The 16,590-nt window shown below is 40.5% G+C and overlaps 1 protein-coding gene across 1 annotated transcript in view; it reads left to right on the top strand.

The window, feature by feature from the left end:
* Positions 1-16,590, top strand: part of ATP8B4 (ATPase phospholipid transporting 8B4 (putative)) — a 198,039-nt gene that overhangs the window by 169,462 nt on the left and 11,987 nt on the right. Inside the window, exons 22-23 of the mRNA XM_060164306.1 lie at positions 5,153-5,236; positions 13,110-13,355. Of these exons, the coding sequence (XP_060020289.1) occupies positions 5,153-5,236; positions 13,110-13,355 (330 nt within the window). The remainder of the gene's footprint in view (positions 1-5,152; positions 5,237-13,109; positions 13,356-16,590) is intronic.

Below are 16,590 nucleotides of genomic sequence, written 5' to 3'. Positions count from 1 at the left end.
GCTTCTTAGCATCATTCTGAAAATAGTTTTGCCATTGTGGATCCCTTAAAAGTTCCATACCCCACCTTAAAAATCTTTGTGTTCAGTGTGACGTTGGGCAGTCTCCTAATATAATGGGTCTCAAACTAGTTTCTCCATCTGTAAACTGGAGGCTGTTGATAGCACCAACCTCACAGGATTGTTGTGATTACTTAATGAGTCAGTATATGTATTTAATGAGTCAATATATGTTAAAATAGTGCCTGGTACATATGGTGTTCAGTACATATCAGCTAGTTTTCTTTTTGTTGTTGTGATTCTGTGTGGCAGCAAAAACTCTCGCAAGAAGTTGCAAAAACTCATTTAAACTTTATTCTCACTGATTTTCCTTCCTGTCCTCTCTTGCTCCAGTTGTGAAATGAGGCTTCACATCTGAATGCCAGCTTACAAATGCTACCGTCAAATAATTGCAGGTTTAATCAGTTACTCGTAGTTTAGCTTGTAGTAATTTTCCAGATTCTTTCTTTCTTCCTTGTACCTAAAATCATCTCTTCTCAGTGAGTAGAAGTTTGATGGTAGATGAGGTGGAGGAAGAAGAAGAGATCTGACAGTACCAGGTTCTGCCTGATGCTATAAGACTTCAATTTAATTGCTTTCCCCCTCTTATATTTTCCATACTGCAATCAGAAAATGAATTGAAATGAAAGTCAGAAGATGCCATCAGCTACTGCTTGAGGATTTGTGTCAGCTAGTGCTTTTTTTTTTTTTTTGGATGGCGGTAAGTGAAATTCTCAATCTTGGCTTCACAGTGGAATCACCTGGGAAATTTTTTCAATTACCGATGCTTGGATCATCCCACCTCCAAAGATACTGATTTAATTGGCCTGGATGTGGCATGGTCATCAGGATTTTAAAAATTCTCCCAGTGCCCAAAGTCTCACCAGGCTATGACTAAAAAATAAGGTCATGTGTTTCCTTTTTTACTGTAAAATATAACAAATCTACCAAAAAAGTACGTAATACATAAATGTCAGCTTAACAAATTGTAAAATGAACACTCACGTCACCACGATCCAGGGCAAGAACCAGAACGTTGCCAAACCACAGAAGCTCCCTTGCCTTTTCTCAGTCACACCTCATTTTCCAACTCTCTGGAGTTAATCATTGCCCTGATATTTTATAATCACTTTGTTTTATAATTTTATCCTATGAGTATAAATCTCTAAACAACATAGAATAGATTGGCACATTTTTAAACTTTATTGAAATGGAATCATACGTTTTTGTCTGGCTTCTTTTGCTCAACATTGTATATATTTTTTGATTCATTTGTGGTTTTGGATATAGCTGTAGTTCCTTGCTTTTCATTATTCTGTAGAATTCTATGATATCAATATACTACAGTGTCTTTCTACATTCCACTCCTGATGGATGTTTCTGGTTTGGGACTGTTATAACCAGTTCTGGTATGAGCATTTTCATATGTCTCCTCGTACACGAAGGCAGACATTCTGAACATATATCTCTAAGAATAGATTTGTTGGACACCTTTGCTCATCCGAAGGAAGAGAGAGAGGCTGAGCAAACCGGAGTCCAGAAGATAGGAGTTGGTGTCTGGGACTCTGTTAACACTCTGCTCTGGGCTGGGACCCTGGAGGTTTGCACTGCTCTGAGCCATGTGCCCTGAGGATGTTGATGATCTACAGGAGGCAACTGTGAAGCTCAGGATCCTCTCTTTCAATCGTTTCCTGAGACTAGAGGGATAAGGTTCAATGCCTGTCAAGGGTAGAGATCCTGTTGAAATACTTCCCTCTCTGGACTGGGACCCAAGGGCAGCCTCCTGGCAATAGGGTCACAGGCAGGACAGCTGGGTGGTGCAGAAAACATCAGGCCTTCATCCGAACCTCAGCAGCTGATAGAAGGAGATAAACACACTCTCTGGAGAAAGAAAACATCATCCTGCGCCTTGAAGTGGTTCTTAAATTCTCATCCTCTCCTTTGTCTTGACAGGTATTCCCCACTAGCTAGTTCATTGAAGCTTTGATGAAGATCCTTCTTTTCCTTAGCTTTTTTTGTTATCTTCAGTGGGGAGTTTGGTATGAATCAGTTGTTACTGATGGCACATGCCCCTATCTTATATGCATACCATAAACCCAGGCTTGTTTCAGATACCTCTGCTAAAATATCCTGGGGTTTCCGGGAGTGCTGACAAACTTTTCTGGTCTGTTCTCATGGTTGCCTGATACTCCAGGCTATTGACCTGCCCTTCTGTAGGTTCTCTCTTGCCACACTGAGTCTAAGATCCTCTGGGTCACTGCTGCTGTCTGTACTACTTTGCTCCAAGCATAAACATAGGCTGTGGTATGCTAGAGCTGGCCCATATTGGTTCCTAGGAACTGATTGTTAAATTCTTAGGATTTATGTGAGCCAGTGGTTAAACACAGCTGTTACTAAAAATTAAATTATATAAACTTACGAGTTAAATAAATTATATGAAACACAAAGTTCATGAATACTCAAAACTCACCCCTTTTAAATTAGCTTTTACCATATTTTGCTGATGATGCTCTTGAGGTTATTTCTATCTGTTGGATCTGTGTGGTGGAAATACTATATACAATGGCGTGCTGTGGCACCTCGCTTCTCAACTCAGTGATATGACTGCTTGAACAGTCATGGGAAAATATTTACACCATGGAAATTGGTCAAGGCTACAAATCAGGGCTTTTTCTTTCTTTTGAAGAGCTAGTTGTTAAACACTTAGCACATCTCTGGACATAGGCCCCCCTTTCAAATCCTCACAGCAGAGTCAGACTCAAAGAACAGAGTTTAGCAGGCCTCAAAGAATAACAACAGGGAATTACCGTTCAGAGAACTTAAAAACTGGTTACTAGAATGGTTATTCTGAGTCACAGGCATAGGCCTCTTGATGGTAGTTACTAATGTTGCCGCTTTGCGTAAATCCTGTCTCAGCTGTTTATTGGTGGTTGAATTCAACTTGCCTGCCTTGTCGTTCAGCCTACCCTCAAAGGGAATGACATTGAGCAGGTCTTTCCTATGTCGATTCCAGGCCTCAACTCTCTGAGATACACAGAGAGTAAAATAATTTCCTTCCTTCCCTCATCTACCCCACTCCTCTTTTCTGTTCTCTTTTTTTTTTTTTTTTTTGCCCTAAGAATGAACTCTCCTTGAGATGACTGACAGTGGGAATGTCCATGCTGTTTACTTCTTACCATGGGGCTAACCTTGCTCAGAATACAATAATCACCATTTTTTCATAGTGTCTGGTTTATTCAGTATTGAATAAAACCACCTGTGGAGCTTCAACAGAACAGTCCAGATTGAGATTTGGCCTTTGAACACTGGCCTCCACTTTCCCTTTCCTTGAACAAATATACACCCATCTCAAGAATAAACAATAATGCTAAGATATAGAGTAGTCCAAATCCAGATTTAGCAGTAAAGACACCAAAATATTTTGTCTTCAACGTAATGTACATGTACAGGACATGATTTAAAGGATTGCCTTACCTGTCTAACTATGTAGAACCTACCTTTAGTTTCTCTGTCTGGAACATTTGCATTTAAGATTCCTCATTGCTTTCGGAATTGCCCTAAGAAGAAAATGTGCTTCAGAATACATTCAAAATCTAGCACTTCTCCCTGCTGATCACCTGATCCAGCCCCCTTCGTCTTTCATCTGGACCACTGCAGTAGCCTCCTAATTGGTTTCCCAGCTTCCACAATTGCCCCTCTTCAGTCCATTCTCAGCACAGCATCCAGAGTGCTCAGGTTAAAATACAAATCGGATCAGGATGTTTCTTTGCTCACAATCCTCTAATGTCTTCTCATTTTACTTAGGGAACAAGCCATGGTTACCTCCATAGGATCCTCTTTATTTCTTTGACATCATTATACTCCCTGTAGGTCACTCTGCTCCAGCCAGATGGACTGTCTTGCTGTCCTCTGAACATACCAGATGCTTTCTTGCCTCAGGGATTTTTCATGCACTCTACTTGCAGTATGAAATTTTCCTGTCCCAGAAAGCTGCAAATTTCGATTCTTTATTTCCTTCAGAGTTTTTCTCAAATATTACTTCTTAGTGAGACCTTCTCCAGTCACTTTATCACAATTACAGCCCTCCTATATTTCCTATCCCTTTTTCCACCCTAGTACTGATTACCATCTCACTCATTCACTCACCAACCATCATATATATATATATATCTATATATATATCTTCGTTATTGTATAAATTGTCTGTTTCCTGACACCATTACAAGGCATATTTCATATGGAATTTTTATCTGATTGTATCATGTTCAAATACCATTGCCTAGAACCTGGTACCTGGCACATAGTGGTTTCTTAATAAATATTGAATGAATGAATGAATGAATGACAGAGTGGTAGAACAGACATTGGTTAGGATCTGGAGACCTAGGTTGTAATTTTTGCCTTTGCCTGTGATAAGCTCTGTAACACTTATTACATTCTGTTTCTATATCTCTAGGTACTTATTAATACAATGGGGATATAATGACTGTTTCACATGCCTCATTGACTTTTAGTGAGGCTCGTGCAGGGAAGTGCTCTCTATAGGTGTGAGGGGATATTTTTATTGTCTTACTTATTTATACCCACTGTAGCGAGCAGCTAGTTCCAGGTCCACCTTGCTTTAAACCACTCCCAAGAAAAAGCTCTCCATTTGAACAGAGGGTGGGGCTGACAGGTTCATTTCCGTATCTCCCTCTGAAGATGTTAGCAGATCCTTGCTTATCGCTTAGATCAGGTAATTGGACTTATTATAAGCCATTAAAAACCTAAAGAATGAAATAAGCCACCACAGGGGCCAGGGCCTTGTGTGTGTCCAGCATTGTTTTATGTGTTCTGCATGTATGATACCCTTTCATTCACCTCCACTGCAACTCTGCAAGTGAGAGTATGGCTTCATTTTAGAGATGAAGAAATTGAAGTTTAGAAAGATCTAGTACCCCACTAAAGCAGTGGAGCTGATAAGAGACAGAGCCTGGGGAGAACTCATGTCTGTCTGACTCTAACACCAAACTCCCGTCCAACTCAGGAAATTGAGATAGTCAGTCCAAGAGCCTAAAAGTGAATATTCTCACGCCTATGGAAGATGTTTCTCACTGATGTGTTCATTTCTTTTCAGACTGTCTATGACCAGTGGTTCATTACCCTTTTTAACATTGTCTACACATCACTGCCTGTTTTAGCCATGGGGATTTTTGACCAGGTATGTGTTTTTCTCTGCCTTTATAACGTATTTTGCTCTGTGGATGCCTTTTAGTTGCTTTTAGCTTCTAAGTAGAAGACATGAATCATAGAAAGAGTCCTAGGAATGCAGTTGTTTTAATAGGTATTGCATGGCTCAAAAACCCTTCCAGATCTCCCACCTCCACCAAAAGATCCTCTGATCAGAGCTTGATTACTATCCTTTTAAAGATTCACACCCTACATTATTTCTCTAAAGGCTCTGAGACATCCCGCAAGAAACAGTCTCTTTAATTTCATTGTAGCCCAGCATTTCCCAAACTCATAGAACTGCACGTTTACTTATTTATTTTTCATGTAGAACTGATCAATATGCCTCAGAACTAGTACCTGTGGTTCACACACCAGGGAATACTGTATTAGCCTCTGAAAGTGCAGAGAACCATGCAGTGATACATAGAAAATCATGGAGCTGGGTTGGAGTGCAGAGAGCTAGCATCTGTTGGTGACACTGTCCAGCACAGCCCAGAACAGGAACTCCAGGCCAGAGGAACACCCTGCCAATGGGAGAGGAAGACACGGAGCCCCACAGCCATGGAGAGAGAAAGTGAGCCATTTTCTTTGGTTTAGCTCCACGTGCTTGAGGGGAGAGAAGGGAGGGAATCATTTATAAAATGGTAGATCCTTGGCACACTCAGACCCTTGGAGGGTACTTCCTGGATGGGGACAAAGTCTGGCTGCCTATGGGGAAGTGAAAGGCTAGCCAGAGGAGCTTTCATGGCAGAGTGTATTGTTTAAAAAAAATTTTTTGAAGTATTTTTAAAGAGACCAGATTTTCTCCAGGCTGTTGTTAGATCCATTTGCTAGCCCTCATTTTCTGGCCCAGAGCCATCTATTGCAGAATATAAATCTTCGCATTATGAGCTCACTCTACTCTCCCATTCTGAGACTTTGTAGTCAGTTGTAAGCCTCACTTCTTGTATGTAAAAAGGGCAGTTTGTGAACAACATATTTGTGAAATTCTACAAAAAGTCATGAACTCTTGAAGACCTTAGATGTAAGGGATTAAGCTCATTCATTTCCAGGTGCCCATGTTTGCAAGTGTTCCTTTCCTTGGTACTTTGTAGCTGCCCAGAATGTGGAGTAAAATATTAAATATAAAGCAATTTCTGGGAAAAGATGGTTATTGTGCAATTTGAAAAAATATATAAGGGGAGAATTCAAGATGTTGTTATAGGAAGATCCTGAACTCACCTCTTCCTATGGGCACAGTGGGTCTACAGCTACAGAAGGAAAAATTTCTCTTAAAAAACCCTAAAGGCTGGCTGAAGAAAACCACATGGAAGCCGGCTGGAGAGGCTGGCACACAGTGTCACCAAAGACCCCACCCCCGCCCTCAGCATGATAATCCTCAACAGGGAGAAAACTCAAAACCTGAAGCTTCTCCCTTAGGAGTGAAGGGTGTGCACCCCACATTGGGCACCTTGACATGTCAGACCTGCACCTGCACCTGAGAGATGAACCTCCTAAAACCAATGAGGCTCATGTCCCAAGAACCACAAGACTGAAGCAATCTAAGAAATGGCTCTGAATGGGCCCGTGTGCTCAGACCCACTTGCTCCTTGGGCCCAGCTCAGAGGCAGCAGATCATGCCCAGTGATGGAGGCTCACCAGCTTATATTAAATCATCAGCCTGGGGGAAGGCATCTTATTTAACGCACACATCTAGGAGCCCGCTGGAACACACTCCAGGGACAGAGACTGGTGGGTGCCATCCTTATACGCTCCCTTTGCCACACTCCAGAGCACCAGTATCTCCTGAAAGGGAGCTGTTACATGTGTCTGGTGCCCCTATTTTTGTGGCTGCCGTCCAGGGGACACCTCTTGACTGCCTGGCTCTGGAGGCCAGGAGAACTTGCATTCCTGGTCCCATGGGACTATAGTCATCGGCGTTACCCAGAAAGGAGCTCATATTCCTATCTGGTGTCCTGATTTTTACGGCTGCTGCCAGGGAACACTTCTACATCATCTGACTCTGATGGCCAGTGGGGCTTACACTCGTGGGTCTCACAGGATTGTAACCAGTGGAGAGAGAGTTCTTAAATATCTACCACCCCTCCCATGGCCGAGCAAGAGGCAACAGACTCAGGAGCTCAGTCTTTCTGTGAAGGAGGCCTATTAGCTAATCATTATAGCTGAGGCCTGAGGGGTAGCCGTCTAATTAAACATGCATCTAGGGGCTGACTGTCATCCTTTCCAGAGACCTCAGAGGGCAGGCAGTATCTTCATGCTCTCCCTATGCCACATTCTAGAGCTCCAGTGTCTCCTGGAGAGGAGCTTCACATGTGACTGGTGCCCTGGTTCTTGTAGCTGCTGCCCAGGGGACACCACTTGATCACCTGGCTCTTGTGGCTGGGGGCTTGCGTTCCTGGGTCCCATGAAACAGTAGCAAATGAAGAGTTGGTTCTTGGCAGGCTACTCCCAGGGCACTGCACAGACAGCAGACTGAAACCCACTCCCAGTCTTTGTGGAAAAAGGAACTCTTTGTTTGTCCTGGAGCTTCAGCCTGAGGGGCAGGCTTCAGGTTTGGCACACTCCTAGTGGCTGAGGAAGCTGCTCTCAAGGAATGTAAGCTGTGGATGCCATCTTGGTCTGCTCCCTCTGCCTTGCTCCAGCTTTCTGCCATCTCCCAGAAAAGAGCTTGTGCATTAATCTGGAGCCCTGACTTTTGTGACTGCGGCATAGGGAACCTCCTAGATTGCCTGGTTCTCGTGGCCAGCGAGGCTCATTCTTGCAGTCCCACAGGTATATATTTGCATGTTTTTAAAAACTGCTGCTTGAGGGTCTAGAGTCCCATCAACCTGAATCTAGGTGCTATAATCTGACCCTGACACTGACATGTCTTGGCACATTCTCAACTACTGAGAGCTGTTAAAAATATAATAGGCTCTTTGAACAAGCATGAAGGTTTGAGAGACAACAAAGAGCTGGGGCAGGGTTGAACAATAAGGTCTATCTCCTACATGAGGCCACTCTTGGAGACAGGGAGAAGTGTTTGTTTTGTCAGCTGTATGAAAACAAACACAGAGAGTCAAACAAAATGAAGAAACAGAGAAAAGCAATGATCTTAGAGAGAAGATCTTAAAGAGAGAGAAGAATGCATGAACACAATAACTTCAACAAAAAGATGAAAAATATAAGAAAATACCAAATAGAAGTCATAGAGCTGAAGAATACAAGAGCTGAACTGATTAATACACTACAGGGATTCAACAACAGACTAGATGAAACATTAGGAAGGATCAGTCAACTTGAAGACAGGAACTCACCCAATCAGAGCAGCAAAAAGAAAAAAGGATGAAAATAAGTGAAGATTGCTTAAGGAACTTACAGGACAACATCAAGCAGACCAACATTCACATTATATGGGTCTCAGAAGGGGAAGAGAGAGAGAAAGGAGCAGAAATTGTATTTGTAGAAATAATGACTGAAAACTTCCCCAACCTGGGAAGGAAACAGACATCCAGACCCAGGAAGCTCAGAGAGTTCCAAATAAGAGGAACCCAAAGAGACCCACAGAAAAACACTTTGTAATCAAACCGTCAAAAGTTAAAGACAAAGAAATAATATTTAAAGGAGCAAGAGAAAAACAACTTATTATATACAAGGCAACCCCCATAAGACTATCAGCAGATTTTTTTCAGCAGAAACTTTGCAGGCCAAAAGGGAGTGACATGATATATTCAAAGTTGAAAGGTAGAACTTTCACCAAGAATATTCTACCTGGCAAGATTATCATTCAGAATTGAAGGAGAGAGAAAGAGTTTTTCAGACAAGCAAAAGATAGAGGAATTCATCACTACGAAGCCAGCTTTATGAGAAATGTTAAAGGGGCTTCTTTAATCTGAAAAGAAAGGGGCTAATTAGTAACAAGAAAACATGTGAAGGAATAAATCTCAGTCAAAAGGTTTGAACAACACAGTTTTGAACTGTGTGGGTACACAATCCACAGTTGGGTGAATCCACGGATGTGGAACCATGAATATGGAGGGCCGACAATAAATTATATTCAGATTTTTGACTGTGTGAGCATTGTTGCCCTTAACCCTGTGTTGTTCAAGGGTCAACTGTATATAGTAAAGGTAGTGGTTTAATCACTTATAAAGCTAGTATGAATTTTAAAAGACAAAAGTAGTAAAGATAACTGATTACAATAATTAGTTAAGTAATACACAAGACAAAAAGATGTAAAATGTGATGTCAAAAACATAAAATGTGGGGGGAGAGTAAAAATGTTGAGCTTTAGAATGGAATCAAACTTAAGCAGTTATCACCTTAAATAGACTATTACAGATATGGTATTATTTATAAGCCTTGTATTACCACAAAGCAAAAACCTATAGTAAATACACAAAATATAAAGAAATATAAGCATATCATTAAAGAAAGTCATCAAACCACAAAGGAAGAGAGCAAGAGAAGAAGAAAGGAACAGAAAGGAATTACAAAAGTAGCCAGAAAACAATTAACAAAATGGCAATAAGTACCTACCTATCAATAATTACTTTAAATGTAAATGAACTAAATTCTTTAATCAAAACAAATAGAGTGGTTGAATGGATTAAAAAAAAAACAAAACAAAACCCAAGACCCATCTATATGCAGCCTCCAAGAGACTCACTTTAGATGCAGACACACAGAAACTGAAAGTGAGGGGCTGGAAAAAGATATTCCATGCAAATGGAAACCAAAAGAAAGCTGGAGTGGCTATACTTATATAAGACTAAATAGACTTTAAAACAAAGGCTAATAAGAGACAAAGATGGGCATTATATAATGATAAAGGAATCAATCCAATAATAGAATATAACATTTGTAAATATTTACGCACTTAACATAGGAGCACCTAAATATACAAAATAAATGTTAACAGACATAAAGTGAGAAATAGACAGCAGTACAATAATAGAAGGGACTTTAATACCTCACTTAGATCAAAGGATAGATCATTCAGGCAGAAAATCAATATAGAAACTTTGGCCTTAAATGACATGTTATACCAGGTACACCCAATGTATATATATAGAATATTCTCTCCAAAAGCAACAAAATGCAAATTCTTCTCAAGTGCACATGGAACATTTTAAAGGACAGATCATATGTTAAGCCACAAAAAAGTTTTAATAAATTTAAGAGATTGAAGTCATATCAAGCATCTTTCTAACCACAGTGGTATAAAACTAGAAATTAATTACATGAAGAAAACTGGAAAATTCACATATATGTAGGGATTAAGTGACATGCTACTGAACACCAGTGGGTCAAAGAAGAAATCAAAAAGGAAATTTAAAAAAACCTTGAGACAAATTAAAATGGAAATATAACATACCAAAATTTGTGGGATACAGTAAAAGCAGTTTTAAGAGGGAAGTTCATAGTAATAAATGCCTACCTCAAGAAACAAGAAACATCTCAGATAAACAACCTACCTTTATACCTCAAGGAACTAGAAAAAGAAGAACAAACAAAGCCCAAAGTTAGTAGAAGGAAGGAAATAACAAAGATTAGAGCAGAAATAAATAGAGACTAAGAAAACAATAGAGAAGATCAATGAAACTAAGAGCTGGTTCCTTGAAAAGATAAACAAAATTGACAAACCTCTAAGTAGACTCACCAAGAAAAGAAGAGAGAGGACTCAAATAAATAAAATCAGAAACAAAAGAGGAGATATGACAACTGACCACAGAAATACAAGGATCCTAAGAGACTAATATGAACAGTTATACACCAACAAATTGGACAACTTAAAGAAATGGATAAATTCCTAGAAACATACATCCTACCAAGACCGAACTATGATTAAGTATAAAATCTGAACAGAATGGAAAACAGTATGGAGGTTCCTCAAAAAATTAAAAATAGAACTACCAAGTGATCCAGCAATTCCACTTCTGGGTACTTATCCGAAGAAAGCGAAAACACTAATTTGAAAAGATATATGCTCTCCTATGTTCATTGAAGCATTATTTATAATAAATAAGATATGGAAACAACCTAAGGGCTAAGAGATATAGAGAAAAAATATACAGTTGATCCTTGAAACAAGAGAAGGGTTAGGGGTCCCCCTCACCTTGGCCCCCATCCCCATGCAGTCAAAAATCCTCCTATAGTTATACAGTTGGCCCTCCACATTCATGGTTCTGCATCTGCAGTTTCAACCAACAGTGGATCACGTAGTACATATTTATTGAAAAATTCTGTGTGGAAGTGAACCTGCTCACTTCAAACCCATGTTGTTCAAGGGTCAACTGTGTGTATAATAAGGCCCCTTATTGCCATCAAGTTGAGTGTATACCCCTATCCTGTCCTGCTTTGTCAAACTCTGGCGCTTAAACTGATCTCCAGATCATGGGTTGCTATGCTGGAAGGCCTCAGTGACCGTCTGTGGGTCTGCTCACTTTATAAGGAGGAAACCAAAACTCAGAAGTTCAGGTTACTTTCCTAAAGTCACATGGCCAAAATGTGACAGAACTCAACCCAGCAATAGGCCACTTGACTCTGAGATTGCAACACTATTACTGTTGTTACTATTACTATCGTCATTCTTTTGTTGTTATTTATAGAAGCATCTGTTTTTTAATTACAAGAACTGTGGTAAGAGCTCTGCTGAATATGTACCCATTTCATCATGACAGTGATCCTGTGAGGGAGATGCTGTCGTTTATACTCCTTGGAGATGAGGAAACTGAGGCTCACACAGCTTAAGTGACAGGTCCAAGACTACACCCCTGCTAAGCAGCAGAGCTGGGGTTTGAACTCTGGATTGTCTGGCTTCAAAGCCTGTGTATATAACCTTATCAGTCACTGGACTGGGGAAAGAAGCACCCACTAGCATCTCAAAACTGGACTTCCCAAAGAGGCTACGTCAATGTTCTTCATGGGACTCCATTTGGCAAGGCCTGGGTCATCCCACAAGCAGGAAGGGGAACTTGGTCTGCTCCCAGAGTTCATGCCTATGTTGCTCCCTCTTTGCCTGCTTCACCTTACCCATGACCCTGTGATGTTGCCAGTGGTCAGTCCTTGCCATACTTTTTGGCTGGGGTGTTCGGCTGTGGTGCTCACAGTGTGGTCATCAGCATTGCTTTGGAGCTTGTTGGAAATGCAGTCTCAGGCCCCACCCCAAACCTACTGAATTATAATCTGTACCCCAGGTTATTAGTGTGTACATGAAGTTTGAGAAGCACAGCTTTAGTTTCTCCCAGGACTCTGTTGGGCCCAGACATGACGCCTTCTCATTCCGTCTAAATTCTTTGTCCTGAACACCTGGTAACTGCCCGTGGAATCCTCCCTGGGTAGAACACTCACCTCTTCAGGCTCAGCTCCCTTCCACCTGGAGTCCCACATTCAGTTCCCCCTTTCCCAGTTCCCTTTCTCCTGCTCACGCTTCCCCCAAAGTTGGGAACTCTGGTTGGCCAGTTCTGACTCTGCAGCTCTCTGCTGACATCCCCTGGTCACTACCACTCACTGCGTTGGCAATTAACCCCTGGGGCACACTGGCTGCACAGGATGTACTAGAATTCTGGGAGCATGCATGCAGTTGCAGGAGAGTACAGGAAAGAAACTTCAGTTTGAAGCCAAATATCTGCGTGCAGTCAAGTTCTGGTTCTGCCATAAGAGCTGGGTGGCCTCTCATGAATCTCTTGGAGATTCAAGTTCCCTATATAAAATAGGGATCATTTTATTATCCTTTGGGTTACTGTGGGAATGAAAACAAAATAGTGAGTAGTGTGTATTAGGGCATGCTTAGATATGCATGTGCTATTTCTGGAGATAGGAAAGTCAGGGTAGCTCTAAATTCTCAAACCTCTTCCACTGAAGTAACTCTCTGTTGACAGGATGTTAATGACCAGAATAGCATGGATTGTCCCCAGCTCTACAAACCTGGACAGCTGAATCTACTTTTTAACAAGCATAAATTTTTCATCTGCATGGCACATGGAATCTACACCTCGTTAGTCCTTTTCTTCATCCCATATGGGGCCTTTTACAACGTGGCTGGAGAAGATGGACAGCACATTGCAGACTACCAGTCTTTTGCAGTGACCATGGCCACGTCTTTGGTCATTGTGGTCAGTGTGCAGGTAACCTACTGGTGAAAATATCTTAACTTGATGTCTTTACACCTTTTAAAATTCTGTTTCATTTGTTGACAGTAATTTTAAAGGAATACTGGGGTTTTCTTTTTAACTACACATTTTGAGATTAAAACAGGAAGCTTTAACATAAATTTCCAGATGTAGGAGATTAGCATTGGATGTCTATAACCTCCATGTTAGTGGAAACCTCACAATGAATCAATCACTTCTTGGGACTGCGCGTTGTATGTGAAGAGAAATGATTATACTACTGCTTCCTCCTTGTGCTGTCTTCTTGGAAGAAAATTTTTCCAATCATAACAGAAACTTTCCCATGACTTCTATAAGACTTAGTAACTTCCAGGTTTCAAAGTGAGATGTAACGTTTACTTGGCAGTACATTTCTGTGGAATTATCAAGAGGTTCAATGCTATGTATATGGCACATCTGCATCTCAAATTCATAGAAGTTTTCCTGGTAGGAATGATTTTTTAAAAATTCATTTTATTGAAGCATAGTTGATTTACAATGTTGTGTTTCTGGTATACAGCAAAGTGATTCTGTTATACATAAATATATTCTTTTTCATACTTTTTTTTAAACATCTTTATTGGAGTATAATTGCCTTACAATGATGTGTTAGTTTCTGCCTTATAACAAAGTGAATCAGTTATACACATACATATCATATTCTTTTCCATTATGGTTTATCACAGGATATTGAATGTAGTTTCCTGTGCTATATAGTAGGACCTTGTTCTTTATTCATTCTGTATATAATACAGTAAGTCCCCTACATACAAATGAGTTCTGTTCCGAGAGTGCGTTCGGTTCGTAAGTCCAATTTTTTCCTAAGTCCAACAAAGTTAGCCTAGATACCCAACTAACACAATCGGCTATATAGTACTGTACTGTATTAGGTTTATAATACTTTTCACACAAATAATACATAAAAAACAAACACAAAAATAAGGAAAACATTTTTAATCTTATAATACGGTACCTTGAAAAGTACAGTAGTACAGTACAACAGCTGGCATACAGGGGCTGGCATCGAGTGAACAGGCAAGGAGAGTTACTCGAGGAGGGAGAGAAGGTGGGAGATGGTAGAGCTGAAGGATCGTCAGCAATAGGAGACGGAGGACAAGCTGCTATTTCACTCATGCCTGACGTTGATGGCATAGGTTCTGGTTGCTTGCTGGATTCAATCTATCTACCCTCTTGAAAAAACGATCCAGTGATGTCTGGGTAGTAGCTCTTCTTTTCTAGTCGTAGATGACATGGTAGCACTGGATTGCATTCTGAATGACCGCTGCAACCTTCACGTACCATTCTACATTCAGGTCCTGGGCCTCAAAAACTAACAGTGCCTCCTCAAATAAACAACCCCTTGCCATTTCCTGCATCGTGAATCTCTTCGGTTCTTCAGTTACTTCTTCTCCCTCTTGTCTCTCTTCATCCTTTCTCTGGGCCTCCAATTCCATCAGGTCTTCATTAGTCAGCTCCTCGTGTTGCACAGCAAGGAGTTCAATGAAGTCGTCCTCTTGCAGATCTAGCTTGAAATAAAGATACTGTACTACTGTACTCTATACAGTACTATACAGTAAAGTACACAAAAGCACAACCACTTGTAGAGGATGCACACACGTGACAATGTACGCTAGACACATGAACTAACTTATGTGACTGGACTTGTGAACGCACGTTTGCATCTTTGAAAGTTCGCAACTTGAAGGTTCGTATGTAGGGGACTTACTGTCGTTTGCATCTGCTAATCCCAAACTCCTAATCCATCCCTCTCCCAACCCCCCCTTCTCCTTGGCAACCACAGGTCTGATCTCTATGTCTGTGAGTCTGTTTTGTAAATAAGTTTATTTGTGTCATATTTTAGATTTGACATATAGTGATAGCATATGGTATTTGTCTTTGTCTTTCTGACTTACTTCACTTAGTATGATCATCTCTAGGTCCATCCATGTTGCTAGAAATGGCATTATTTCATTCTTTCTAATGACTGAGTAGTATTTCACTGTGGGGGTGTATACACACACAAACACACACACACACACACACACACACATTCATCTTTATTCATTCATCTGTCAGTGGATACTTGGTGTTGATGGACACTTGCTTCCATGACCTGGCTGTTGTAAACAGTGCTGCTACGAACACTGGGGTACATGTATGTTTTCAAATTACAGTTTTGTCCAGATACATGCCCAGGAGTGGGATTGCTGGATTATAATGACAACTCTAGTTTTAATTTTTTGAGGAACCTCCATAATGTTTTTCATAGTGGCTGCACCAATTTACATTCCCATCTGGTAAGAATGATTCCTGATGATCCATTGATCTTCATCAGGCATCTTGAGTTTGTTTCTATTTCCTCTTTTATGCAAATGGTGGACAATACCATTAGGTATTGAGTTAGAATTTACAAAAGCTTTCCAATCCATTAAAGTCTGTACCTCTGAGTGGATACATTAAGCCATGTGACCTCTGTTTTTTGTCTTTTTTTGTGTGTGGTTTTTTTTGGGGGGTGTTTTTTTGAAGGGGAAAGTATAAATCAAGGGCTTAATTTTTATAGAGTTTGAATTGCCTGTGGTGAGTCCTTTTTCTATCCTATAAACAATGTCTTTTACAAATCTTAGCCTCTTATATCCAATGAAAGATCTTGTTAAACCCCAGACTTTCTTTTCATGACTCAATAAATATTTAATAGATTGAATGAATCAGATGTAAATATACTGCTCTTAAATGGCATCTCTGCCATGCCTTGGTCCATCTAAGTGAGTATCATTAAGTTCAAACCAAAGCCATCTAACACTTGACATCTTGGAAGTCCAAAATTCAGTCAGACAGGTAGCATCCAAAATCAGAACCATATTTCTCCACTCAAAGAGGAGTTCTGTTTGTCTGTTTCACAACTAAATAAAGCATATGGGTGCTTTGTGAACTCTCCATGCCTAGTTCCCCTGTGTTCAATTCTGTAGCAGAGGAGGAGATAATGGAGTGACTTGGAAGCCTCTGACACAGCTAAGGCATCCATCGTGAAATCATGGCTTCAATCAGACACTGCTGTCCTTAACACACAGAATAAGTTTCAGGAATTTTGTGAATAAGCTCATTTTGAGAGCAGCATTAACATCGTTTCCTCTCTGTCTAAGCTTGAGTAATTTCTGCAGAAGGGGTACATAGATGTTATACTTTTGAGTTCAAATCTTTCTTTATCTTTACT

The sequence above is a fragment of the Lagenorhynchus albirostris genome, chromosome 1, assembly GCF_949774975.1.
Source record: "Lagenorhynchus albirostris chromosome 1, mLagAlb1.1, whole genome shotgun sequence".
Lineage (NCBI taxonomy): Eukaryota > Metazoa > Chordata > Mammalia > Artiodactyla > Delphinidae > Lagenorhynchus > Lagenorhynchus albirostris.
This window is presented reverse-complemented; position numbering and strand designations above follow the sequence as displayed.